This window comes from Labeo rohita, chromosome 2, assembly GCF_022985175.1.
Source record: "Labeo rohita strain BAU-BD-2019 chromosome 2, IGBB_LRoh.1.0, whole genome shotgun sequence".
NCBI classification, from domain to species: Eukaryota; Metazoa; Chordata; class Actinopteri; order Cypriniformes; family Cyprinidae; genus Labeo; species Labeo rohita.
Window position 1 is genome coordinate 31,121,775 of NC_066870.1, and position 22,220 is coordinate 31,143,994.

General features: G+C 37.6%; 1 protein-coding gene and 1 long non-coding RNA gene across 2 annotated transcripts in view; both read left to right on the top strand.

Moving 5' to 3' along the window:
- The first annotated feature begins 3,432 nt into the window (after positions 1-3,432).
- LOC127177025 (NACHT, LRR and PYD domains-containing protein 1 homolog) overlaps positions 3,433-22,220 on the top strand; it is a 38,286-nt gene continuing 19,498 nt past the window's right edge. The window contains 9 exon segments of the mRNA XM_051128989.1: positions 3,433-3,640; positions 6,191-6,280; positions 6,520-6,560; positions 6,717-6,771; positions 11,882-12,022; positions 16,183-16,278; positions 18,302-18,403; positions 20,512-20,577; positions 21,978-22,031. Of these exon segments, the coding sequence (XP_050984946.1) occupies positions 3,625-3,640; positions 6,191-6,280; positions 6,520-6,560; positions 6,717-6,771; positions 11,882-12,022; positions 16,183-16,278; positions 18,302-18,403; positions 20,512-20,577; positions 21,978-22,031 (661 nt within the window). The 5' untranslated portion in view covers positions 3,433-3,624.
- On the top strand, positions 12,894-14,602 carry LOC127177415 (uncharacterized). Its single transcript, XR_007829224.1, has 3 exons — positions 12,894-13,251; positions 13,860-14,099; positions 14,298-14,602. It is a non-coding gene; the product is annotated as an uncharacterized LOC127177415 (long non-coding RNA).

Sequence of the window (22,220 nt, forward strand, 5' to 3'; positions counted from 1 at the left end):
GATTATAGATTTTATTTATTTAGTCTCTCACCTTTATTTTGCTGTTTTTCAGACAGAGAAGTTTGAGTGTAATTTTGGTCCGAACTATCATCCCACATTTGAAGTGTTTGTAAATTTCAACACTGAAGAGGTCAGACTGAATCTTTCAGATAAAACTGAAGGAAGGGAAGTATGGGTTACACGACGAGTCGTTCTCACATGAATGAATTACAGATGTTGCTAGCATTGTAACACATTGTAACAAATAAAAATTAATATCAAAGATTGAATATTTAACATCCTGCACTGTTTTACCACTTTTACACTAATTTTGAAGATTATTGTGTTACAGGAAAATACTATTTCAGTCTTTCTACTTAAAAGGTTTCACATTGAATTCAGTGTTAGTTGCCATTTCTTCACAGTTGTTTTTGCTGGCAATTACTGAGTGAAATTTGTTTCCTAGCTTTAAAAATGTTCTGTGCAATCAATAATTCTTCATAAATGTATTAAGCTGGAAGCTTAGGTGATCAGTAAAGATTTAACCCATGGTAAGCATTTTATCTAGCCCATCGTACAAAATAAGTATTATGATCTGTGAAGTCTGTATGTTGATATTTATTGTGTATATCATAATTATTGTATAAATATTGTATTTATGCAAAGTATTCAAATGTTTGTAATAACTTCAAGTAAAGATGCAGACCCTCCTGCTCACAAAAGGCTCACAGGTATGAACCCAAAAATACAGTATACAGTATTTCAATTGTTTTTTTTTTTTCTACATTTCTTTTTTCTATCAAACACAGTCATTTCTGGAATGTTAGTTATTACTATTATTATTATTATTATTATTTTTATAAAATTTTATCAAGTTCAACCAGAATGTGATGTAATATACAGTAAAGTTCATGCTGCAGAACCACGACAGGAGAAAATGAGACTCTTATTGGATGTTCTTGACTCTGGAGGAGCTGCTGTAAAAGCAGAATTCTGCAGACTGCTGAAGAAGAATGAGCATTATCTAGTAGATGAACTGGACCCAATGGACCACAGCAATGCTAAGAAAACATCAGTGAGGAACTTCAGTCAATTTGAGATGTAAACAGCAGCAGCTACAGCTTCTTTATACATGTATATAAATGGAACGAGTTGCTTATATTCACAAAAAATATAAATTATATTACTGGCATGAACTCCAGAACCTTTCCAGCATGATTTGAAAATGATCCAAAGAGAATCTATTTACTGAATCTATATAGACGGAACAAGTTGCTTATATACACAAAAATATATATATACATGTTGTTAACTCACAAGAATATTCCACTATAAATTATATTACTGGCATGAACTCCATAAGTTTGTTACATTATAACTTTTAACTTTTAAATCATTATATTTTGTGTGGTACCAACTGTACTGTATGTATGAGTTGTCACAGTAATATTCATATGTTTTACTGTGTAAGATTTTTTTTTAATGTAAGGTGTATGTATAGTGCTATATGACAAAGTAGATGTTTCCAAGTGATAGTACTGTGGAATGTAAAACACATAAATGTTGCTATATGGGAATGACAATAAACAGCATGAAACAATATAAAATAAAAAAAATTTCCAATACGTGTCTTTTTGGGCGTTTTTGTCTTCTGATAGCATAGTTGAGCAATAACAGGAAGTGAAGTGGAAGAAAAAGGTCCGCAAGCCAGAACTGAAACTCGGGATGCCTTAGAGTAACAGTGCTGTATGTTTATATTTGTGTCTATTCTTAAGTTTCATAATAAAGATTGCTGACTGTTTGACGACCAAATGAAATGGGAAGTTCATGCTGTAGAACAACAACATATGAACATGAGAATCTTATTTGATGCTCTTGACTCTGGAGGAACTGTTGTAAAAGCAGATTTCTCAAAGATTGAGAAATCAAAGATTTGATTTCTCAATCATGGCACACGTGACAAAACCAATGATATGTCATTCCTCAAAAGTGATCTGTGTTGCAGCACAGTATTTTGCACACATCACTTTGTTTGGTAAAAACCTGTGCATCTTTACTCCTAGACATGATTTTGGTTCCTCTGCGTGATTACATAGAGGCCCCATTGCATATACTGTGATTGTGAACGTTTGAAAGTTTTCTAGGCAATAGGATATACTTATTGGACTTAATTTTTAGATATTTTTGTTTTGTGTGTATGTGTGTGTTTTTGTGTTAAGTATTGGATTAAAATACAGATTGATTTTGATTGTAAGGGCAGACACAGCAGTTGCAACACTGTGAATAGTTTTGTCCTAATGCAAGTTTGAACTGACATCATCTGTGTGCACATTCACATTAACATCCTCTCTCTGGTAAATTCAGTCCACATTCAAGAAAAAAAAATTAAGCTTACTTGTAAAGTTTTCAGCACGGGGGCAGATATAAAGTCATTCCTTGTCTTCAACCACTAATAGTGGAAAATAGAAATTATATACACTGCCATTCAAAGGTTTGGGATTAGTAAGATTTTTAATGTTTTAAAATCTTCTGGGTGATATAATCCTACAGAAATCTTTCTAATGTCCTGATTTATCACTTTCATTATCAACATTGGAAACAGTTGCAGCTGCTTAATATTTTTTGGAACCTGTGACTCTTTTTTCAGAATTCTTTGATAAATAAAAAGTTAAAAAGAACAGCATTTTTGTAACAACATAAATATTTGCTATCGCTATTTTTTAATCAATTTAACACATCCTTAGTGAATAAAAATGTACTAACCACAAACTTTTAAATGGGAGTTTATATTGTTACAAAAGATTTCTATTTTAAATAAATGCTGTTCTCTTCATTTATTAAAGAATCCTGAAATAAAGTATCACAGGTTCCAACAAAATATTAAGCAGCAAAAACTGTTTTCAACACTGATAATAAATCAGCATATTAGAATGATTTCTGATAGATCATATGACACTGAAGACTAGAGTAATGATGCTGAAAATTCAGCTTTGCATCACGGGAATAAATTACATTTTGAAATATTATCAGAAAACAGTTATTTTACACTAATTTCTCAATATTTCTGTTGTTTTCTGGATTTTCGATCAAATAAATGCAGCATTGATGAGCATAAGAAACATCTTTTTTAAAAAAAAAACAAAAAAAAACATAAAAAAATATTATTGATCCCAAACTTTTGAAGGATAGTGTACGTAGTATTTTGGCTTTTATTTTCTTTGTAGCCAGATATCTCATAAGAAACCAGTATTTGTGCAGTACAGCAAAAAGTTACAACTGCACTCGGCCTACTTCCTATTTCATAGGCTACATCAAAAACTTGTTTGTAACAAATAATTTAAAATAAATTAATTAATTAAAAATTAAGATGTAATGTTAGAGCATCTTGCTAGCATCAGTCAATAGGGAGGCCTGTAACTTTCAGTTTCGATTTCTGAAACGCTTGCCCTTGGGAGTGTCGGATCCACTACTTCCTGTTTCTCAGGGCTTTTGTACGTTTTTAGAGGATGACCAAGGAAACTGGCAAAAATTGTGTAATTCTTTGGAATTCTTACTGTACAGTAGCATCTATGAACATCAGAAAACTATTCATATAGGAATATATCCACTGTATTTTAAAACGCAGGATACAGTTACTCCTTCACGATGGCGGATCCTCATAGTGAGTGAACTGATTATTTACTCTGAAAGTAGTCTTAAAGTATATTTTTACTGAACCTATAAAGCTCTAGGATTGTTTTTGTTGTTCGTAAAGCTATATGAGTTGGATATTTTTGATGAAGGAATTTATTCGGCTTCTCATAACAGCTCGAGAAGTGATGGGTTAATGCCACTCGGGGGAATAGATACTATACTGTGACCACGATGAATATAGCCACTTTAAAGTCGTCAGTTGGCTTATTTATATTTTATTTGTCTAATAAAACATGTAGGAATATCCCCCATCATTGTGCCCCCTTCTCAGATCACCTTTTAATTCAAATGTCTTTACAAACTGTTCGCAAACCATAGTTGTCTCCGTGGATATTGGAACTCTCTCTCAGAAGATAAAAATATTTTCACACAAAATATTAAAACTTTTGCCGCCAATATTTTTAATTCAGAGATGTAAAACTATGCATCTAAATGTGAGTTATTTAAATCTAGAGAATGTTATAAAAGAAATAAAAGTGATCGTGAAGGCAAGGGTGTAAAAGACGCTGCGTAAAAGGTTTGAAAAAGTCTTAAATTTGTCAAGAATTGATAAAAACTTAAACATTTTGACCTATGAAGACTTAATGTATTTTTACAATTTTTCCATTTCATTTAAAGAATTTCAGAAAGTTATTCCAAATGGGTTGATGCATTTAGGAGTAATGAAAGGAAACTTCCTGAGCTATTGATGCTAACAATCTATTTTCCCCTCACTACTATAATAAAAATATTAGATATAAACATAAATAAAAACATAAAATCTCTCCTAGAGGGATTCAAAATTTACCCATGTAATGTATCTTTATCAAAATACATGAGGAATACTTGGCTCATTTGTTTTATTGCTGTATTTGTCTATAAAATTTTGGTCTGATGGTAGTTATTTTTTTACCTGCCCTAAGAACTGTTAATTTTATGCTGCTGTCTCTAAAAGATATGCTTGTGAACATACAGAAGTAAAATATTTGAGAATGTTGTGAATTTTTAGATTTTGCTTGGTAAATATCACATCCAAAGTAAATTTGCAAAATGCATACCTTGTAAAGTATTTTTAATGCAAAAGTAGTCACAGAGAAAATCTTTAATATTAGCGAATAACAAAAAAATTGATACATTGTTAAATTTTATGGAGAAATTATTTGCATCGTAACATTCTCTCCATACATCAACAAGTTTTTTTTTTCTCTCTTCTTGTCTTTGTTTTTTTTTCTGTTTTATTTAACTATTGGTATATTTTCTTCTGTAGACTATCTGGTATATTATTGTGTCTTTTTTTAATTACCCCTTTAAAAAAAAAAAAAAAAAAAAAAAAGAAAAGGAAGAAAATAATGTGACCACAAGACTATTTTGATGCGTTAACTTGAGATATGGATCTCATCGTCAAGGAATGTGAAGTCATGGTGTTTTGAAGGATCAAAATGTATACATTGCCTTACTAAATATATACATTGCCTTAACCCTTTAACTGTCCCCATCCTCCCAGTGGGACGCCTAAGTTTACTTCACCATATTACAAATAAATCCTAATCTAATCATGACAAACTTTACATCGTTGGAAAGGTCTAAGACTCCTAAATAGATAGTTTACCATATTTTTGTGTTAGAAATTATGTAGGAAAAGTAATAGATTAATATATGTCAAGAGTGCAACTTAAAAAATCTACATCATAACATGAGTTCTTACCTTTGTCACAAAAGACTTTCTTCATTGCCTTTTTCCCGATCATGCTTTAGATATCATAAGAAATTATATGTCAGTTCAAAACTATCAGTTCAAAATCTCAAAATTCATCATTTGAAAGGCATTTTAAAATCAGACATTGCATTACCATGGAAAATGTACATCAAAATCAGATTACAAAAAGTTTTCATTCATGAATTATAAAAATTTAAGTCTGGATAGAGCATTTTTATGGCCATGTTCAAAAATGGGAGTGACAGTTAAAGGGTTAAGTCTTAAAAATTGTAATTAAATTGTTCAATTTAGTTTGAGTGCTGTCATCGGTGTGGTGTCAATATAATTTCCAGTTCAGTATAAATTAGCCTAGTAAATCTGCCCATTTTATAAATATGTTTTTGTTCTCTCATTATCTCATTACAGTCTTGGTTATTTATTTATTTATGTTTGTTCGTAACCAAATATGCACCTAATTTTTTTGTTCATAAAAGGACGAGGGACTTGCAATAGGATAATTGAAGTAAATAGAACCCATTTTGATTTCATGTTAAGTTGAATTCAAGAAATAAATAAACAAGTAAATAACTAAAGAAAGGGAGAATAACAAAAAAGTAGTGGTTTAGGTTTAACCATTATAGGTTATTTAAGTATTGCCTGACACTGAACAGAAGTCATAGTCCAAGAGCATCCATAGAAAAATTTTACATGTGCTGCCAATGTTACCACAAATGTTGAAATATAGATTTCTAAAAGGAATATTCCCCATGAAAATGCTGTATGTAAAGTTAAATACACAACCATCTATGGAAAACATATAATATAATTCTTTTTTTTTTTCAGTGCACATCACACAGATATCAAGCTCAGATGATCAACCAAGTGAACCTACAGTACATCAATTCAAAAACAAACACCTTAAAAATCCAAAAGGTTTGGGTTCCCAGAGGAATTTTGATTTACCCATAAAATTTCCCTCCTCTGTGGCCTGGAAAAAAAAAAAAATAGATTAATTTTTAAAATACAGTGGCCTTTAAATAGAGCCTATATAGTCTCTTCTAGAATATTAAATATTGGGCATAAAACTGCTTCCACTAAATCAGCATGAGATCAGATTGTATTCATGGTCTTATTCCAGCTGACATGAACTCTGACCACTTCTTTATGAACAGGGCCAGACACAGAAAAGGAAAAGCCTCACTTACTTCGTCGTGTAAGTGAAAAGACATTTCCTGTAATGTGTTTGTTATAATGAGACAGCGGTGAACTAAGAAGGACTTGAAAGCTCTTGATTTTAACCAGTGTTATGTTTACTGTTTATTTCTTTTTCATTAACTGATCAAACACTGATCATTCTCTCTTTATTAAGATTGCCAGACTTGTGTCTAGAAAGCGTAGGACCAAAGGACAATCCATAGTTCAAGGTAGAGTCATATTCTGACTTTTTAATATGAGAGCTCTACAAACTGACATGAATAGCTTAGAGTTGTCCATGTCATTTGACAATCCAGCCAGAGTAGTTAAGGCAGAGAATGACACATGTAGCACTCAAACCACATCATCTCTTTTAAATGTCAATTAAAATGTGTCTATGTTGTGATACATCCTGTTACTTCCTATAATATGTTAATGTCCTAACATGATTTTCATCCGAACAATGAGAGTGAATAATCAAGTTAAATGTGATGCTCTTTGAAGCAGTGTTACCCCAGAATAGGAATTATAGTTTTTAGTTGTGACATTTCAGTCAGAATTAATTGTGATGACAAAACCATAAACACATTTTTTTACATTCAAGAAGTAGCAAACACTGCTGTGTTGCTCGGAGATGCACAACAGTTCTGCTGTGGCATTATAGCTGATATTTCTATTGGCAAAATTGAACAAAAACAGAATATATTGTGTCTAAAATATAACACAATATTAACATGTTATTTCTTGAACTGTATCATATGATATAAATATGAGACAAAAACTCATACAGAGGCATTTTTGCCCCAATATCTTGAATTTTAGGGGCATATAACTGCATTCTATATAGGCTACATCACACAGTGAGTTGTTGCCCTGCATCATGTTTGTCACCAATCAACTGTATGAAATGTAAGATGACCATCTGGGGCTGGGTGGGATGGTTAAAGGGATAGTAAAATGAAATTTTGATGTTTATCTGCTTACCCACAAGGCATCCAAAGATGTAGGTGACTTTGTTTCTTTAGTAGTACACAAAGATTTTTAACTCAAACTGTTGCAGTTTGTCAGTCATAATAAATAGGGCAGCGCATGCTCTGCTCACTCATTCTGTTCTGAGGAGTCGAAGCGTCTCAACTCACTCAGAGGCGGTCCAGAGTTGTGGCATGGAGGACTGCAGCTCTGCAGCTCTGTAGATGTCTGTTAACAAGGCCCCATTTGCAAGAGCTGCCAGGGCAGCGATGCCCCTGGTCGACTGGGTTCTCATTCCCAGTGGCAGGGCAAGCCTCTGGCCTGTAGGCCGTACGGATCGTATCCACAAGCCAGTGGGAGATCCTTGTTTGGAGACAGCCTTCCCCTTCCGCTGTGCTCCATAACAGACAAAGAGCTGACTGGAACATCTGAAGTGTCTGAGAACATTCCAGGTAGATGCGTGGGACACGGACCAGGCATAATAAGGTCAGGTTGGGGTCATCTTCCTGGTAAGGAATTGCTTGCAGGGTCACCACTTGATCTCTGAAGGGAGTGGTGGTTACCATGGGCACGTATTCAGGCCGGGTTCCCAGAGCAACGTGAGTTCACCGGCCCGAATTCCAGGCACAAATGTTGACGGAGAGGGCTTGGAGGTTTCCCACTCTTAACAGAGGTGAGCGCAATCGGGGAGGCCGTCTTCACGGAGAGGGCACAGAATCAACCGATTGAGGGGCTCAGCGGATCTTACTGTAGGCCCGAAGGACCACAGACAGATCAAGAGGGGATGTGGTGCTATCAGGGGGGGTTCACCTTCCAGACACCTCTTAACAAATCGTGCCCCACCGATCTGCCTTTTACCAGGTCATGGTGGCTGAACACGGACCTTGATGTAGAAGCAGAAAGGTGCCTAACCAGGCCTCCTTGGAGGAGGGGTAGCACAGATTTGATGCCGCAACTCTGTGGTGCCACTGTGGGTAGAGAATTTCTGGAAGCTTCCTGGTCGCATCCAGGGACCATAGAAGGAAGTTCCAGAAATCTAGGCACGGGTGCCAGATTGTGCCCTTCCCCTGAGGAAGGAGGTTCCTTCTCAGGGGGGTGTGTCAGGAAGGAAACGATGGTAGGAGCACGAGCTCCGAGAACCAAGTTCCGTAGTGGCCGCGTAGGGCTACCAAGAGCATCTGTTTCGAGTCCTTCCCGACATTGCACCGTGTCTGTGCAATAAGGCTTACTGGGGAATAAGCCGTACGGTCAGCTGAGTGTCAATGGATCTGAACCGAGGGAGCCCTTGGTCAGGCCATATTACCACTGGCAATGAGTGGATTCTGGTGAGGCAACAAATCTACCTGTGCCTGGCCGAATCGACTCCAAAAACAGCCGGACCGTCTAAGGGTGGAACCTCCACTCACCTCAGAGCGAACCTGTCGCCCGGGAAAGTGAGTGGCGCACAGAAGCCTGAGTTTGTGCTGGCTCTAGGGCAAGAGATGGCGGGTGAGTTGTGATATGCGAAAGTAGCGTACACCCTCCTGGTGGTCAGTGTATGCCACAGTCGCTGTGTTGTCAGCACCGACCAACACATGCTTGCCCCAACAGAGACCGAAACCCCTTCAGGGCCCCAAGCATTGTCAACAACTCCAGGCAATTGAATGCCCCAGCAGCCGAGGGCCCAACCGAACCCCGAGGCTGCATACCCGTTGCACATGGCACCCCAGCTTGACTTGGAAGCAACTGCTGACACAGTACGTCTGGACACTTGTCCCAGGGGCAAGCTTGCCCGCAGAACTAATGTGTCCCCAATGGCTGAAGGTTTGCAACACAAAGTGTGATGTACACACGATGTGAGCCTGGTGCCACGCCTATCCCGGGACTTGGTATGAAGTCAGTGCTACAGCGGTTCCACATGCATCGGGTCCAGCAACGTGACAGCGGCTAAAGATGCCACATGTCCCAGAGCCCTGGTATATGAAGGGGGCCGCTGTGCTGAACCAGAGTGCACTCCCGCATTACAGCACTGACTATGCACAGTCCTAGGCAAGAACTGTGACCGAGTCCATACAGAGAAAAGAGCAACCCCGTACTGAGGAGAGTTTTACTCTTTTCAGAAATGACCTGAAGTCCCAAACAAGCCAGGTGGTTGTGAACCACATCCCTGAGAGTGCAAACCGAACCTCGTGAGTGTGCTAGGACAGCCAGTCACAGAGATAACTGAGAATGCACATGCCCACAACCCGAGAGGGCGAGGGTAGCCTCCATGACCTTCGTGAAGGTGCGGGCGGTAGGGATAGGCCGCACAGGGTACCTAGTACTGATGAGCCTGACCTCGAAGACAGAGTCTTGGAAGGGTCAAGACATGACAGTACACGTCCTTCAGGTCCAACGCCACCAACCAATCTTAAGCCCTGACACACAAGGGATGTGTGTTCAAGGGCTAACATTTGAACGGGAGCTTGAAAAAGGGCCCGATTCAAAGACCTCAGTTTTAAGATTGGTATGAGTCGACCACCCACCCTGGTATGATGAAGTAGGGGCTGACAAACCCCTTCCTTCATTCTGGCTGAGGGGATAGGCTCTATCGCACCCTACCCAGGGGGGCTGCGATTTCTGCTTAAGAACCACAGCATTCTCGCCCTGAGCTGATTGTAAGAGAATGCCATAGAACTTAGCGGATGCCTTGCAACCTGAGTCGTGTAGCCAGGTCAGGTAGTTCTGAGAAGCTTAAGGGGAGGGAACGGGCCCACGTCTTGGGACTCTGCTAGCAGTCTCAGAGAACTATACCTGACGTACCTGGAATGCACCAACAAAGTGGACATCGCCCTTCCCAGAGCGTGCGCCACGACTTCATAGCTCAGAGAGCGTAATTGGTCATTGTACGCAGTTCCTGAGCTCTAGGTTGGAACCACCCTCGTACAGAACTCACAATGCCACGGCCTGAATGCCCAGAGGATGGTCATGGCATGTAAGGCGGATGCAGCTTGTCCAGAAACCATGTAACCCTTGCCCGGAAGGATCTACAGGCCCTGGACGGGAGTCATGGGAGGAATCCGACAGGCGGCGGCGTTTTGCGGGGAGTACACCACAATCACCCGCTCCACCTGGGGAACCTCTGAAACCCCCTCGCTGGACCCCCATCGAGGGTGGTGAAGGAGGAGAAGTTGGTATATTGCATTCCAAGATTTGTGGGGTTTTAACCCAGCAGAACCTTCCCTGCTTCCTAATGCATGCCCCCGACGCACATCGCAACGGCCTCGTACCCGGAAGTAGAAGGACCGGAGTGAGAAGCAGTCGGGGTGAGCCACGGCTTCACGTAAAAGCACACGGCTCGTATGCAAAATGCACCCGCATTATGTTTTCGTTTGATTGTGGGACGCGAGGAGCGAGAGTTTTCGCGGGGTTTCACCCGGCGGAACCTTTCTCGCTTCTAATTGCTCCCCATTGACGCACCATAGCGGCCTCGTACCCGGAAGTAGAAGGACCGGAACGGAGCAGTCGAGGTGAGCCGCAGCTTCACGTAAAAGCACACGGCTAGCGTCCAGATCATGTTTTCACCGGCAAAACATGAAATAACAACAAGCGCTGCATCAGCGTTAGAGTCTCAACACTGAATACAACGGTCGTGTTGATCGTTCGGGGAGGTAGCCGCAACCAGAAGAACACGGACGGAAAGGTATGTAAACCAACACACAATCCCAACCGTGCCAGCTCTTTCAGAGAAATTGCTCTTTTAGGAGAAAGATTGCTCTTCAAGATCGCCGTCGAAGCACGCAGGGGAACTCTCACAACACTCATCTGAGTAAGAGAAGGGAGAGACCGCTGCTTGTCGCTATAAATCCAACGACAAAGAGGTGAATGGTGCAGCTTCTCACAGGGAGACACTATATTAGACTCCGAAGAAACAGAATGAGTGAGCAGAGCATGCGCTGCCCTATTTATACCCGGATGCCCGGGGCGTGGCCAGCTATGCAAATTCTGCACACCCAATTTCATTGGCCTTTTCTCAAACTATCAGAGGTGTTTGGGCTCCCAAGAGCGACCCCTAGTGTCGTACACTACTCGACACAACTCTGAATGTACGACAGATAGGGAACTATGTTTATTTAAGTTTATTTAATGTCAGCATTCGAATATTACTAAATATATAGATTGCCTTAAGTCTTAAAAAATGTAATTAAATTATTCAATTTAGTTTGAGTGCTGTCATCGGTATGGTGTCAATATGATTTCCAGTTCAGTATAAATTAGCCTAGTAAAACTGCCCAATTTATAAATATGTTTTTGTTGTTATCTCATTATCTCATTACAGTCTTGGTTGGTTGGTTGGTTGGTTATTTATTTGTTTGTTTGTAACCAAATATGCACCTATTTTTTTGTTCATAGAAAGACAAGGGACTTGCAATAGGGACTTTGGGCTTAAGTCAGGAGGCGTGTCCAGCGACCGTGAAGTATATAAACTGCTTGGGCACTCTCAAACTTTGGGAGAAGCACTGTTGTCCACGGAGATAGCAACAGCGACTTTGCGTAAGTGTTTGCTTAATACACTATTGCCATAGGTATTGTTTAAATTATTAAGTAGTGCTAGAAAGTCTTTTTTCGTTCTCTGCCTATTTGTAGTATTGTTGTTTCGTTTTAATTAGCACTTTCGATTGCACTTATTGAAATTAGTATTGCTGAAATCCTGCGGGCACTTAAGTGCGAAGCATCTCGCTCTTAGTTTCGATTCGAGGCATTTGCATAGATATAGACTCAACGCAATCTCACTAACCTTCGTCCTATCGTCACCTCCTCCACTGATACTTTCTCATTTACTGTCGGCCTCTGGAATTGCCAGTCAGCTGTTAACAAAGCAGATTTCATTACCGCTTTTTCCACACATTCGACACTTAGTATCCTAGGCTTGACTGAGACCTGGATTCGTCCAGAAGACTCAGCAACCCCCGCTGCTCTGTCCAATAACTTCTCATTCTCTCACACCCCTCGTCACACTGGGAGGGGTGGAGGTACTGGAATACTTATTTCTAATAAATGGAAATTCTTTAACCACTCTATGCTATGCAACTTTAACTCTTTCGAATCTCATGCGATCACAGTAACAGCTCCAATTAAATTCCACGTTGTGGTCATTTACCGCCCTCCTGGTCAACTGGGCACATTCCTAGATGAGCTAGATGGGCTGCTATCCTCATTCCAAGAGGATGGCAATCCACTTCTACTCTTTGGTGATTTTAACATTCATGTGGACAAGCCTTATGCTGCTGACTTTCACTCACTCCTAGCTTCATTTGATTTCAAACGCCTTGTTACTACAAGCACTCACAAATCGGGCAACCACCTAGACCTAATTTACACACGCAATTGCATCGCAGACAACTCTTTGGTTAAACCCCTACACATCTCTGACCATTTCTTCATTACTTGTAACTTACATATTACTGCCAGTACACCTCCAACCCCTCTACCTGTTACTTTCAGACGAAACCTACGCTCCCTTTCACCCTCCCATCTTTCCTCTGTAGTGTCCTCCTCTCTTCCCTCTACAACCCTTTTCTCATCTCTAGAAGTTAATGCAGCCACTGACACCTTATGCTCTACTTTAACTTCTTGCCTAGACGCTATATGTCCTCTCTCTTCCAGGCTAGCACGGGCCACCCCTCCTAACCCCTGGCTATCCGATGTTCTCCGTGAACATCGCTCCAAACTTAGGGCAGCAGAGAGAAAATGGCGCAAATCTAAAGATCCTTCTGACTTGAGTATGTATCAGTCTTTGCTTTCATCCTTCTCTGCTCAAGTCCATGCTGCTAAATCCTCATAATTCCACATCAAGATTAACAATGCTCCAGACACACGAAACCTCTTCAAAACATTAAATTCGCTCCTCTGCCCTCCCCCACCACCTCCCACCACTTCTATAACAGCCGACGAATTCGCCACATTCTTTACTAACAAAACTACAACTATCAGCAGCCAGTTCTCGGCTCCACACGTACAGGAACTAATACCGACAATAGCCACAGCTAACACTCCACTCTTCTCCTTCTGTCCCCTCTCTGAGGCAGAAGTGTCCAAACTTCTCCTCTCCAGCCATCCTACAACATGCCCACTAGATCCTATCCCCTCTCACCTTCTCCAAGCAATCTCTCCTACACTCTTACCAGCACTTACACACATCATCAACACATCTCTCCTCACAGGCACTTTCCCCACTGCATTCAAGCAGGCTCGGGTAACCCCACTGCTCAAAAAACCTACATTAAACACTTCACTTATAGATAACTATAGACCGATCTCTCTCCTTCCATTCATAGCAAAAACACTTGAACGAGTCGTTTTTAACCAGGTATCGCTGTTTCTCGCGCAGAACAGTTCACTGGATGCTAACCAGTCAGGGTTCAGGAGCGGCCACTCAACTGAAACTGCACTACTGTCAGTCACTGAAGCCTTTTTTGGATTGCAAAAGCTGATTCCAGATCATCGGTACTCATTTTGCTGGATCTTTCTGCTGCTTTTGAAACAGTCAATCATCAGATCCTCCTGTCCACCCTCTCATCACTGGGTATCACAGGGATTCCTCTTCGCTGGTTTGAATCCTATCTCACAGGTAGGTCTTTCAAGGTGGCCTGGAGAGGGGAGGTATCCAAAGCACATCATCTGGCCACTGGGGTTCCTCAGGGATCAGTTCTTGGACCCCTCCTCTTTTCCATTTACACTATATCACTGGGGCCCATCATACAGGCACATGGCTTCTCTTACCACTGCTATGCTGATTACACGCAGCTCTATCTTTTATTTCAACCAGATGATCCAACAGTAGCTGCACGGATCTCAGGCTGCTTGGCGGACATCTCGGAGTGGATGAAAGAACATCATCTACAGCTCAACTTGGCAAAGACTGAGCTCCTTATTTTCCCTGCCACTCCGACTCTACAGCATGATTTTACCATCAACTTAGGTACTTTAACAATTACCCCATCAAGTTCTGCCAGAAATCTTGGTGTTATCTTTGATGACCAGCTGACTTTCAAAGACCACATTGCTAAAACTGCTCGATCTTGCAGGTTTGCCCTACACAACATTAGAAAGATCAGGCCCTTTCTAACAGAGCAGGCCACATAACTTCTTGTCCAGGCCCTGGTCATCTCCAGGCTGGACTACTGCAATGCTCTTCTAGCCGGTCTTCCCTCATTCACAATCAAACCTTTACAAATGATTCAGAATGCAGCAGCACGACTGGTCTTCAACGAGCCCAAAAGGGCCCATATCACACCCCTCTTTATCACCCTGCACTGGCTCCCAATTGCAGCTCGCATCAAATTCAAGACACTGATGCTTGCATATAGAACAACCACAGGCTCTGCGCCCGCATACCTCCACTCACTCCTACCAATCTACACTCCCTCCAGAACTCTGAGATCCGCCAGTGAGCGACGCCTCATTGTACCATCACAAAGAGGCACAAAATCACTTTCCAGAACATTCTCTTACACCGTTCCTGGCTGGTGGAATGATCTTCCCACCGCTATCCGGAATGCCAACTCCCTAACAACTTTCAAGCGACTACTGAAAACCCATCTCTTTCGACTCTACTTGAAAAAAAAAAAAAAAAAAAGAAAAATCCTTTTCTACTCTTTTCCCTTTCTAGCTGGTACTTATTTGAACAATGCCTGTTATATGGTATTTTGAGCACTTCGTATGTCGTTTTGCATCTTTAGGACAAACCGCTTGATGTATTCCCCACCTGTAAGTCGCTTTGGATAAAAGCGTCTGCTAAATGAATAAATGTAAATGTAAATGTAATCCAAGATGTAGGTGACTTTGTTTCTTTAGTAGAACACAAAGATTTTTAACTCAAACTGTTGCAGTTTGTCAGTCATATAATGGCAGTCAATAGGACCCATGGCTTTGAGAGTCAAAAACATACACGGATAAAACCAAATACATTGAAATGTTAAGACATGAAACAGTCGGTCTGTGCAAGAAACTAAACTAAAGTATTTATATCATTTATATACAATGTTTTCTTGTGATCACGACTTATTATGTTGAGGAAACTATGTTTATTTTCGTTTATTTAATGTCAGCATTTGAATATTACTAAATATATAGATTGCCTTAAGTCTTAAATGTAATTAAATTATTCAATTTAGTTTCGAGTCATCGGTATGGTGTCAATATGATTTCCAGTTCAGTATAAATTAGCCTAGTAAATCTGCCCATTTTATAACTACGTTTTTGTTCTCTCATTGTCTCATTACAGTCTTGGTTGGTTGGTTGGTTATTTATTTATTTATTTGTTTGTTTGTTTGTTTGTAACCAAATATGCACCTAATTTTTTGTTCATAGAAAGACGAGGGACTTGCATTAGGATAAATTAAGTAAATAGAACTCATTTTGATTTCATGTTAAGTTGAATTCAAGAAATAAATAAACAAGTAAATAAATAAAGAAAGAGAGAATAACAAAAAAAGTAGTGGTTTAGGTTTAACTATTAGAAGTTATTTAAGTATTGCCTGACACTGAATAGAAGTCATAGTCCAAGAGCAATCCACAGGAAAATTTTACATGTGCTGCTACAAATATTGAAATATAGATTTCTAAAAGTAATATTCCCCATGAAAATACTGTATGTAAAGTTAAATACACAACCATCTATGGACAACATGTAATATAATTCTTTTTTTCAGGGCACATCACATTCAAATTGGATGATCAAACATGTGACCCTACAGTACGTGGATTCAAGAATCGTAGGGAAATTATACACCTTGAGGAGCCAGAAGGTATGGTTTCCCAGATGAATTCTGTTTTTACCCATTAAATTTCCCTCCTCTGTGGCCTGGAAAATAAAAAAAATGGACATTATTTTTTAAAATACAGTGGCCTTTAGATAGAGTCCTCTTAAGATAAATGATAAGGTCTCTTCTGGAATATTGGGCACTAAACTGCTTCCATTAAATCAACATGAGATCAAATTGTATTCATGGTCTTATTCCAGCTGACATGAACTCTGACCACTTCTTTATGAACAGGGCCAGACAATAACAATAGTATTAATATTCCCCATCATTGTGCTCCCTTCTCAGATCACCTTTTGATTCGAATGTCCTTACAAACTGTTCGCAAACCATAGCTGTCTCCGTGGATATTGGAATTTTAATAACTTAGGAGATACAGTTTTCACAAAAAAAATTTGCTGCCAATATTTTTAATTCAGAGATGTAAAACTATGCATCTAAATGTAAGTTATTTAAATTTAAATCTAGAGAATGTTCTATTAAAAAAAAAAAATGTGTGATTGTGCAGGCAAGGGCGTAAAATAGATTGCGTAAAAGGTTTGAAAAATTTATGAAAATTAAACATTTTGACCTATGAAGACTTAATATATTTTTACAATTTTCCAATTTCATTTAAAGAATTTTAGAAAGTTATTCCAAATGGGTTGATGCATTTAGGAGTAATGAAAGGAAACTTCCTGAGCTATTGATAGTAACAAGCTATTTTCCCCTCACTGCTTTCATAAAAATATTAGATATAAACATAAATAAAAACATAAAATCTCTCCTAGAGGGATTTAAAATTTACCCATATAATGTATCTTTATCAAAATACATGAGGAATACTTGGCTCATTTGTTTTATTACTGTAATTTGTCTTTAAAATTTTGGACTGATGGTAGTTATTTTTTTACCTGCCCCAAGAACTGTTAATTTTATGCTGCTGTCTCTAAAAGTTATGCTTGTGCACATACAGAAGCAAAATATTTGAGAATGTTGTTAATTTCTAGATTTTGCTTGGTAAATATCACATCCAAAGTAAATTTGCAAAACGCATACCTTGTAAAGTATTCTTAATGCAAAAGTAGTATTTAATATTTGCGAATGACAAAAAGATTGATACATTGTTAAATTTTATGGAGAAATTATTTGTATCGTAATGTCCTCACCATACATGCATACATGCATTTTTTTTTCTCTCTCTTCTTGTCTTTGTTTTTTTTTTTTCTGTTTTATTTAACTAGTTGCATATTTTCTTCTGTAGACTATCTGGTATATTGTGTCTTTTTTTTATTTTTATCCCTTTTTTAAAAACAAGACAAAAATATACTGTGACCACAAGACTGTTTTGTTGTGTTAACTTGAGATATGGATCTCATCATCAAGGAATGTGAAGTCATGGTCTTTTGAAGGAACAGCAATGTTTTCTTGTGATCACGACTTGTGTTGAGGAAACTACATTTATTTACATTATTGTAATGTATTTTGAATATTACTAAATATATAGATTGCCATAAGTCTTTAAAAAATGTAATTAAATTATTCAATTTAGTTTGAGTGCTGTCATCGGTATGGTGTCAATATGATTTCCAGTTCAGTATAAATTAGCCTAATAAAACAGCCCATGTTATAAATGTTTTTGTTCTCTCATTATCTCATTACAGTCTTGGTTGGTTGGTTATTTGTTTGTTTGTAACCAAATATGCGACTAATTTTTTGTTCATAGAACTCATTTTGGTTTCATGTTAAGTTTAATTCAAGAAACTAGTAAATAAATAAAGAAAGAAAGAATGACAAAAAGTAGTGGTTTAGGTTTAACCATTATAAGTTATTTAAGTATTACCTGACAATGAATAGAAGTCATAGTTTAAGAGCAATCCAGAGAAAATTTTTACATGTGCTGCTAATGTTACCACAAATATTGAAATATAGATTTCTAAAAGTAATATTCCCAATAAAAATACTGTATGTTAAGGTAAATGCACAACCATCTATGGAAAACATATAATATAATTCTTTTTTTTTTCAGAATTATTCACACAGATATCAAGCTCAGATTATCAACCAAGTGAACCTACAGTACATAGATTCAGGAACATTGGGAAAATCGAACACCTTAAGAAGCCAGAAGGTATGGTTTCCCAGATTAATTCTGTATTTACTCATAAAATATTCTTTCTCTGGGGCCTGGAAAATATAAAAAACTGGACATAATTTTTTTTTAAATACAGTGGTCCTTAGACAGAGTCCTCTTACAATAACTTATAAGGTCTCCTCCAAAAAAAGTACAATATTTGGCACTAAACTGCTTCCACTAAATCAACATGAGATCAAATTGTATTCATGGTCTTATTCCAGCTGACATGAACTCTGACCACTTATTTATGAACAGGGCCAGACACAGAAAATAAAAAGCTTCAGTTCTTAAATGTAAGTGAAAAGAATTTCCTATAATGTGTGTTTGTTACATTGATGAACTAAGAAGGACTTGAAAGCTCTTTATTTTCAACCAGTGTTATGTTTAGTTTGTTTATGTTTAAAGCAGTGTTACCCCAGAAAAGGAATTATAGTTTTTAGTTGTGACATTGCAGCCAGAATTAATTGTGATGACAAAACCATTTTTTTTTTACATTCAAGAAGTAGCAAACATTGCTGCATTGCTCGGAGATAAACAACAGTTCTGCTGTGGCATAAAAGGTCATATTTTTGTTGGCAAAATTGAGCAAAAACAGAAAATATTCCAAAATATAATATAAAATATAAATTATAAAATATAACACAATATTAACTTCTTATTTCTTGAACTGTATCATATGATATAAATGAGTCAAAAGCTCATCCAGAGGCATTTTTGCCACAATATCTTCAATTTAAGGGGCATATAACTGCATTCTATATAGGCTACATCACACAGTGAGTTGTTGTCCTGCATCATGTTTGTCACCAATCAACTGTATGAAATGTAAGATGACCATCTGGGGCTGGGCGGGATCATTAAAGGGATAGTTCACTCAAAAATGAAGATTTGATGTTTATCTGCTTACCCCCAAGGCATCCAAAGATGTAGGTGACGTTGTTTCTTCAGTACCGCAATGTCCAGCTGTCCTGAGCGCATTCACAAGAGCCAGGCCGTGACACGTAAACATGCTCTGGCATATTCAAGAGCAAGCAACCATAACTTCAGTTGATCAGGCTCAAAAGTTGGGAACTAGTGGAAAGTCAACACTCCCAGATGAGTTTGCGCAAACAAATGTATGCAGTTTCATTTGGTTTTGTCTTTGTATGTTTTTTTTTTTTTTTTTTTTTTTTTTTGACTCTCAAAGCTGTGGATCCCATTGACCGCCATTATATGATGGACAGACTGTAACAGTTTGAGTTAAAAGTCATTGTTTGTGTTCTACTGAAGAATTAAAGTCACCTACATCTTGGATGCCCTGGGGATAAGCAGATAAACATCAAATTTTCAGTTTTGGGTGAACTGTCCCTTTAAATGCGTTAATCATATTAATGCTTTTTGTTTTCAGTATCTATTTAAATGAACACTGTTAAATCGGTACCACTACTTTAAACTTAAAATGTATTATCAATTTTCAAACTATAGTTGCTGATGTGTAATGTATTAAATGTGTTAATGTATAATTAATATATAAATCATATAAAATGATATATAAATCATATAAAATAAATATTATGAAACAATGCAATGGAGCAAATGCACACGTTTTACAGGTGCAAGTTAGAGTAAAGATTACAGGCTACCAAAATTATCAGTGTTAGCAGTCTACTTTAAAGATAACACAAAAAACATTATAAAACCATATAGAATCTTGTTGAATAAAAATGTTTGTTGTAATTTAAGAAATAATTTCAATAGAACAAGATGCACTGTTAAAATCTGTCACATCGTAGCTCATAGCTCATAGTGCTCATAGTGCAATAAGAGAATTGCAGTGTCCTTCACAATGGCTAACCTTATCAAGGTCACAGGCTGTAGGATGGAGGACCAAGGCAATGAGGAAGCATTAAACTGAGTATTAGGAAACACCTATACAAAACATGCAGTGCTGTGAATCCTCAGTACTAGTCAGACTAAACACTTTTAATTCATTAGCCTTCAAAATCACACTTGATATCCTACTCGGCTTGACTGAGGAAAGCTGGTTGTGCTTTAGCTTGACATTTTCACTGCAGTTCTCAATGTAGCTGACCTGTGTGTCTCTTGAAAATCTTTTTTCCCAGAACACATCGTGTCATTATCAGATTCAGATGATGAGGAATACACGGGGATGTTGGGTATGAATTTCGGTATGGTATTTTACAGTGATTTAAAAAATCATTTCTCTTCCATTATTTTTCCTGCTCTTTCTTTCTATCAGTCCACTTCTGAGAAATCCTCTTAATGTTTATCAGTAGGAAAATATGTTATGTCTACAAACGATCAAGCACTTTATTATTTTGTGGTGTAAATAGCTTTTAGAAGTTAAGTAAATAACTTCTGTTCACTATGTAGATTAATTTAAACTTTTCTCTTTGATTTTAGTGCTCGTTAAATTCAGTGATAACTCTGAAATATTTACTTTAAATATCTGTAAGACAATATATATATAAATCAACGTGAATTTATTAAAAACCTAAATATGATGATCTTTCATTGAAGAAAGAATGTGCTTCTGTTTCTGAAAGCTCTTTGTTTTTCTACCTTTACCAGTATAGACATATTATATCATAACAGAGTATATAATGAGTAAATAATGACAGAATTTTACAGTTTCCCAAATTTCAGTTTCTTCAATTTTCAATGTTGTTGTTGTTGTTGTTGTTTTTTTAAGTTCATTTCAAACTTGCTCCTAAATCATTATTGGATTGTATTCATACTGCTTTATACTTCGTCCATTAACTGTTTTTTTTCTCTTTTAAAGAATGATTACATGAACCTGAAGACCTTTCTGATGATATATACACAATAAATGATAAAATAAATGATATAACATTTATGGAACATTCATAGATTTTCATGAATCTGAGGCAGTCCATCAAATGAGTACATATTATGAAACAATGCAATGGAGCAAATGCACACCTTTTACAGGTGCAAGTTAGAGTAAAGATTACAGGCTACCAAAATTATCAGTGTTAGCAGTCTACTTTAAAGATAACACAAAAAACATTTTAAACCCATATAGAATGTTGCTGAATAAAAATGTTTGTTGTAATTTAAGAAATAATTTCAATAGAACAAGATGCACTGTTAAAATATGTGAAATTTGTAGTCTTTTTAAAATTATTGTGACACGTGAAGGGGGAGGAGAATTTATATGTGCATCAGTTTTGTCAACAGTAAAGATTTCTGTGTAGGACACAACTGTGTATCCTTGCTCATAGCTCATAGTGCTCATAGTGCAATAAGAGAACTGCAGTGTCCTTCACGATGACTAACCTTATCAAGGTCACAGGCTGGAGGATGGAGGACCAAGGCAATGAGGAAGCATTAAATTGAGTATTAGGAAACACCCATACAAAACATGCAGTGCTGTGAATCCTCAGTACTAGTCAGACTAAACACTTTTAATTTATTAGCCTTCAAAATCACACTTGATATCCTACTCAGCTTGACTGAGGAAAGCTGGTTGTGCTTTAGCTTGACATTTTCACTGCAGTTCTCAATGTAGCTGACCTGTGTGTCTCTTGAAAATCTTTTTTCCCAGAACACATCATGTCATCATCAGATTCAGATGATGAGGAATACATGAGGAAGATGGGTATGTTACATTTTACAGTGATTAAAAAATCATTTCTCTTCCATTATTTTCCTGCTCTTTCTTTCTATATCAGTCCACTTCTGAGAAATCCTCTTAATGTTTATCAATATGAAAATATATCATAAATTATATGTCTACAAGCAGTCAAGCACTTTATTATTTTGTGGTGTAAATAGCTTTTAGAAGTTA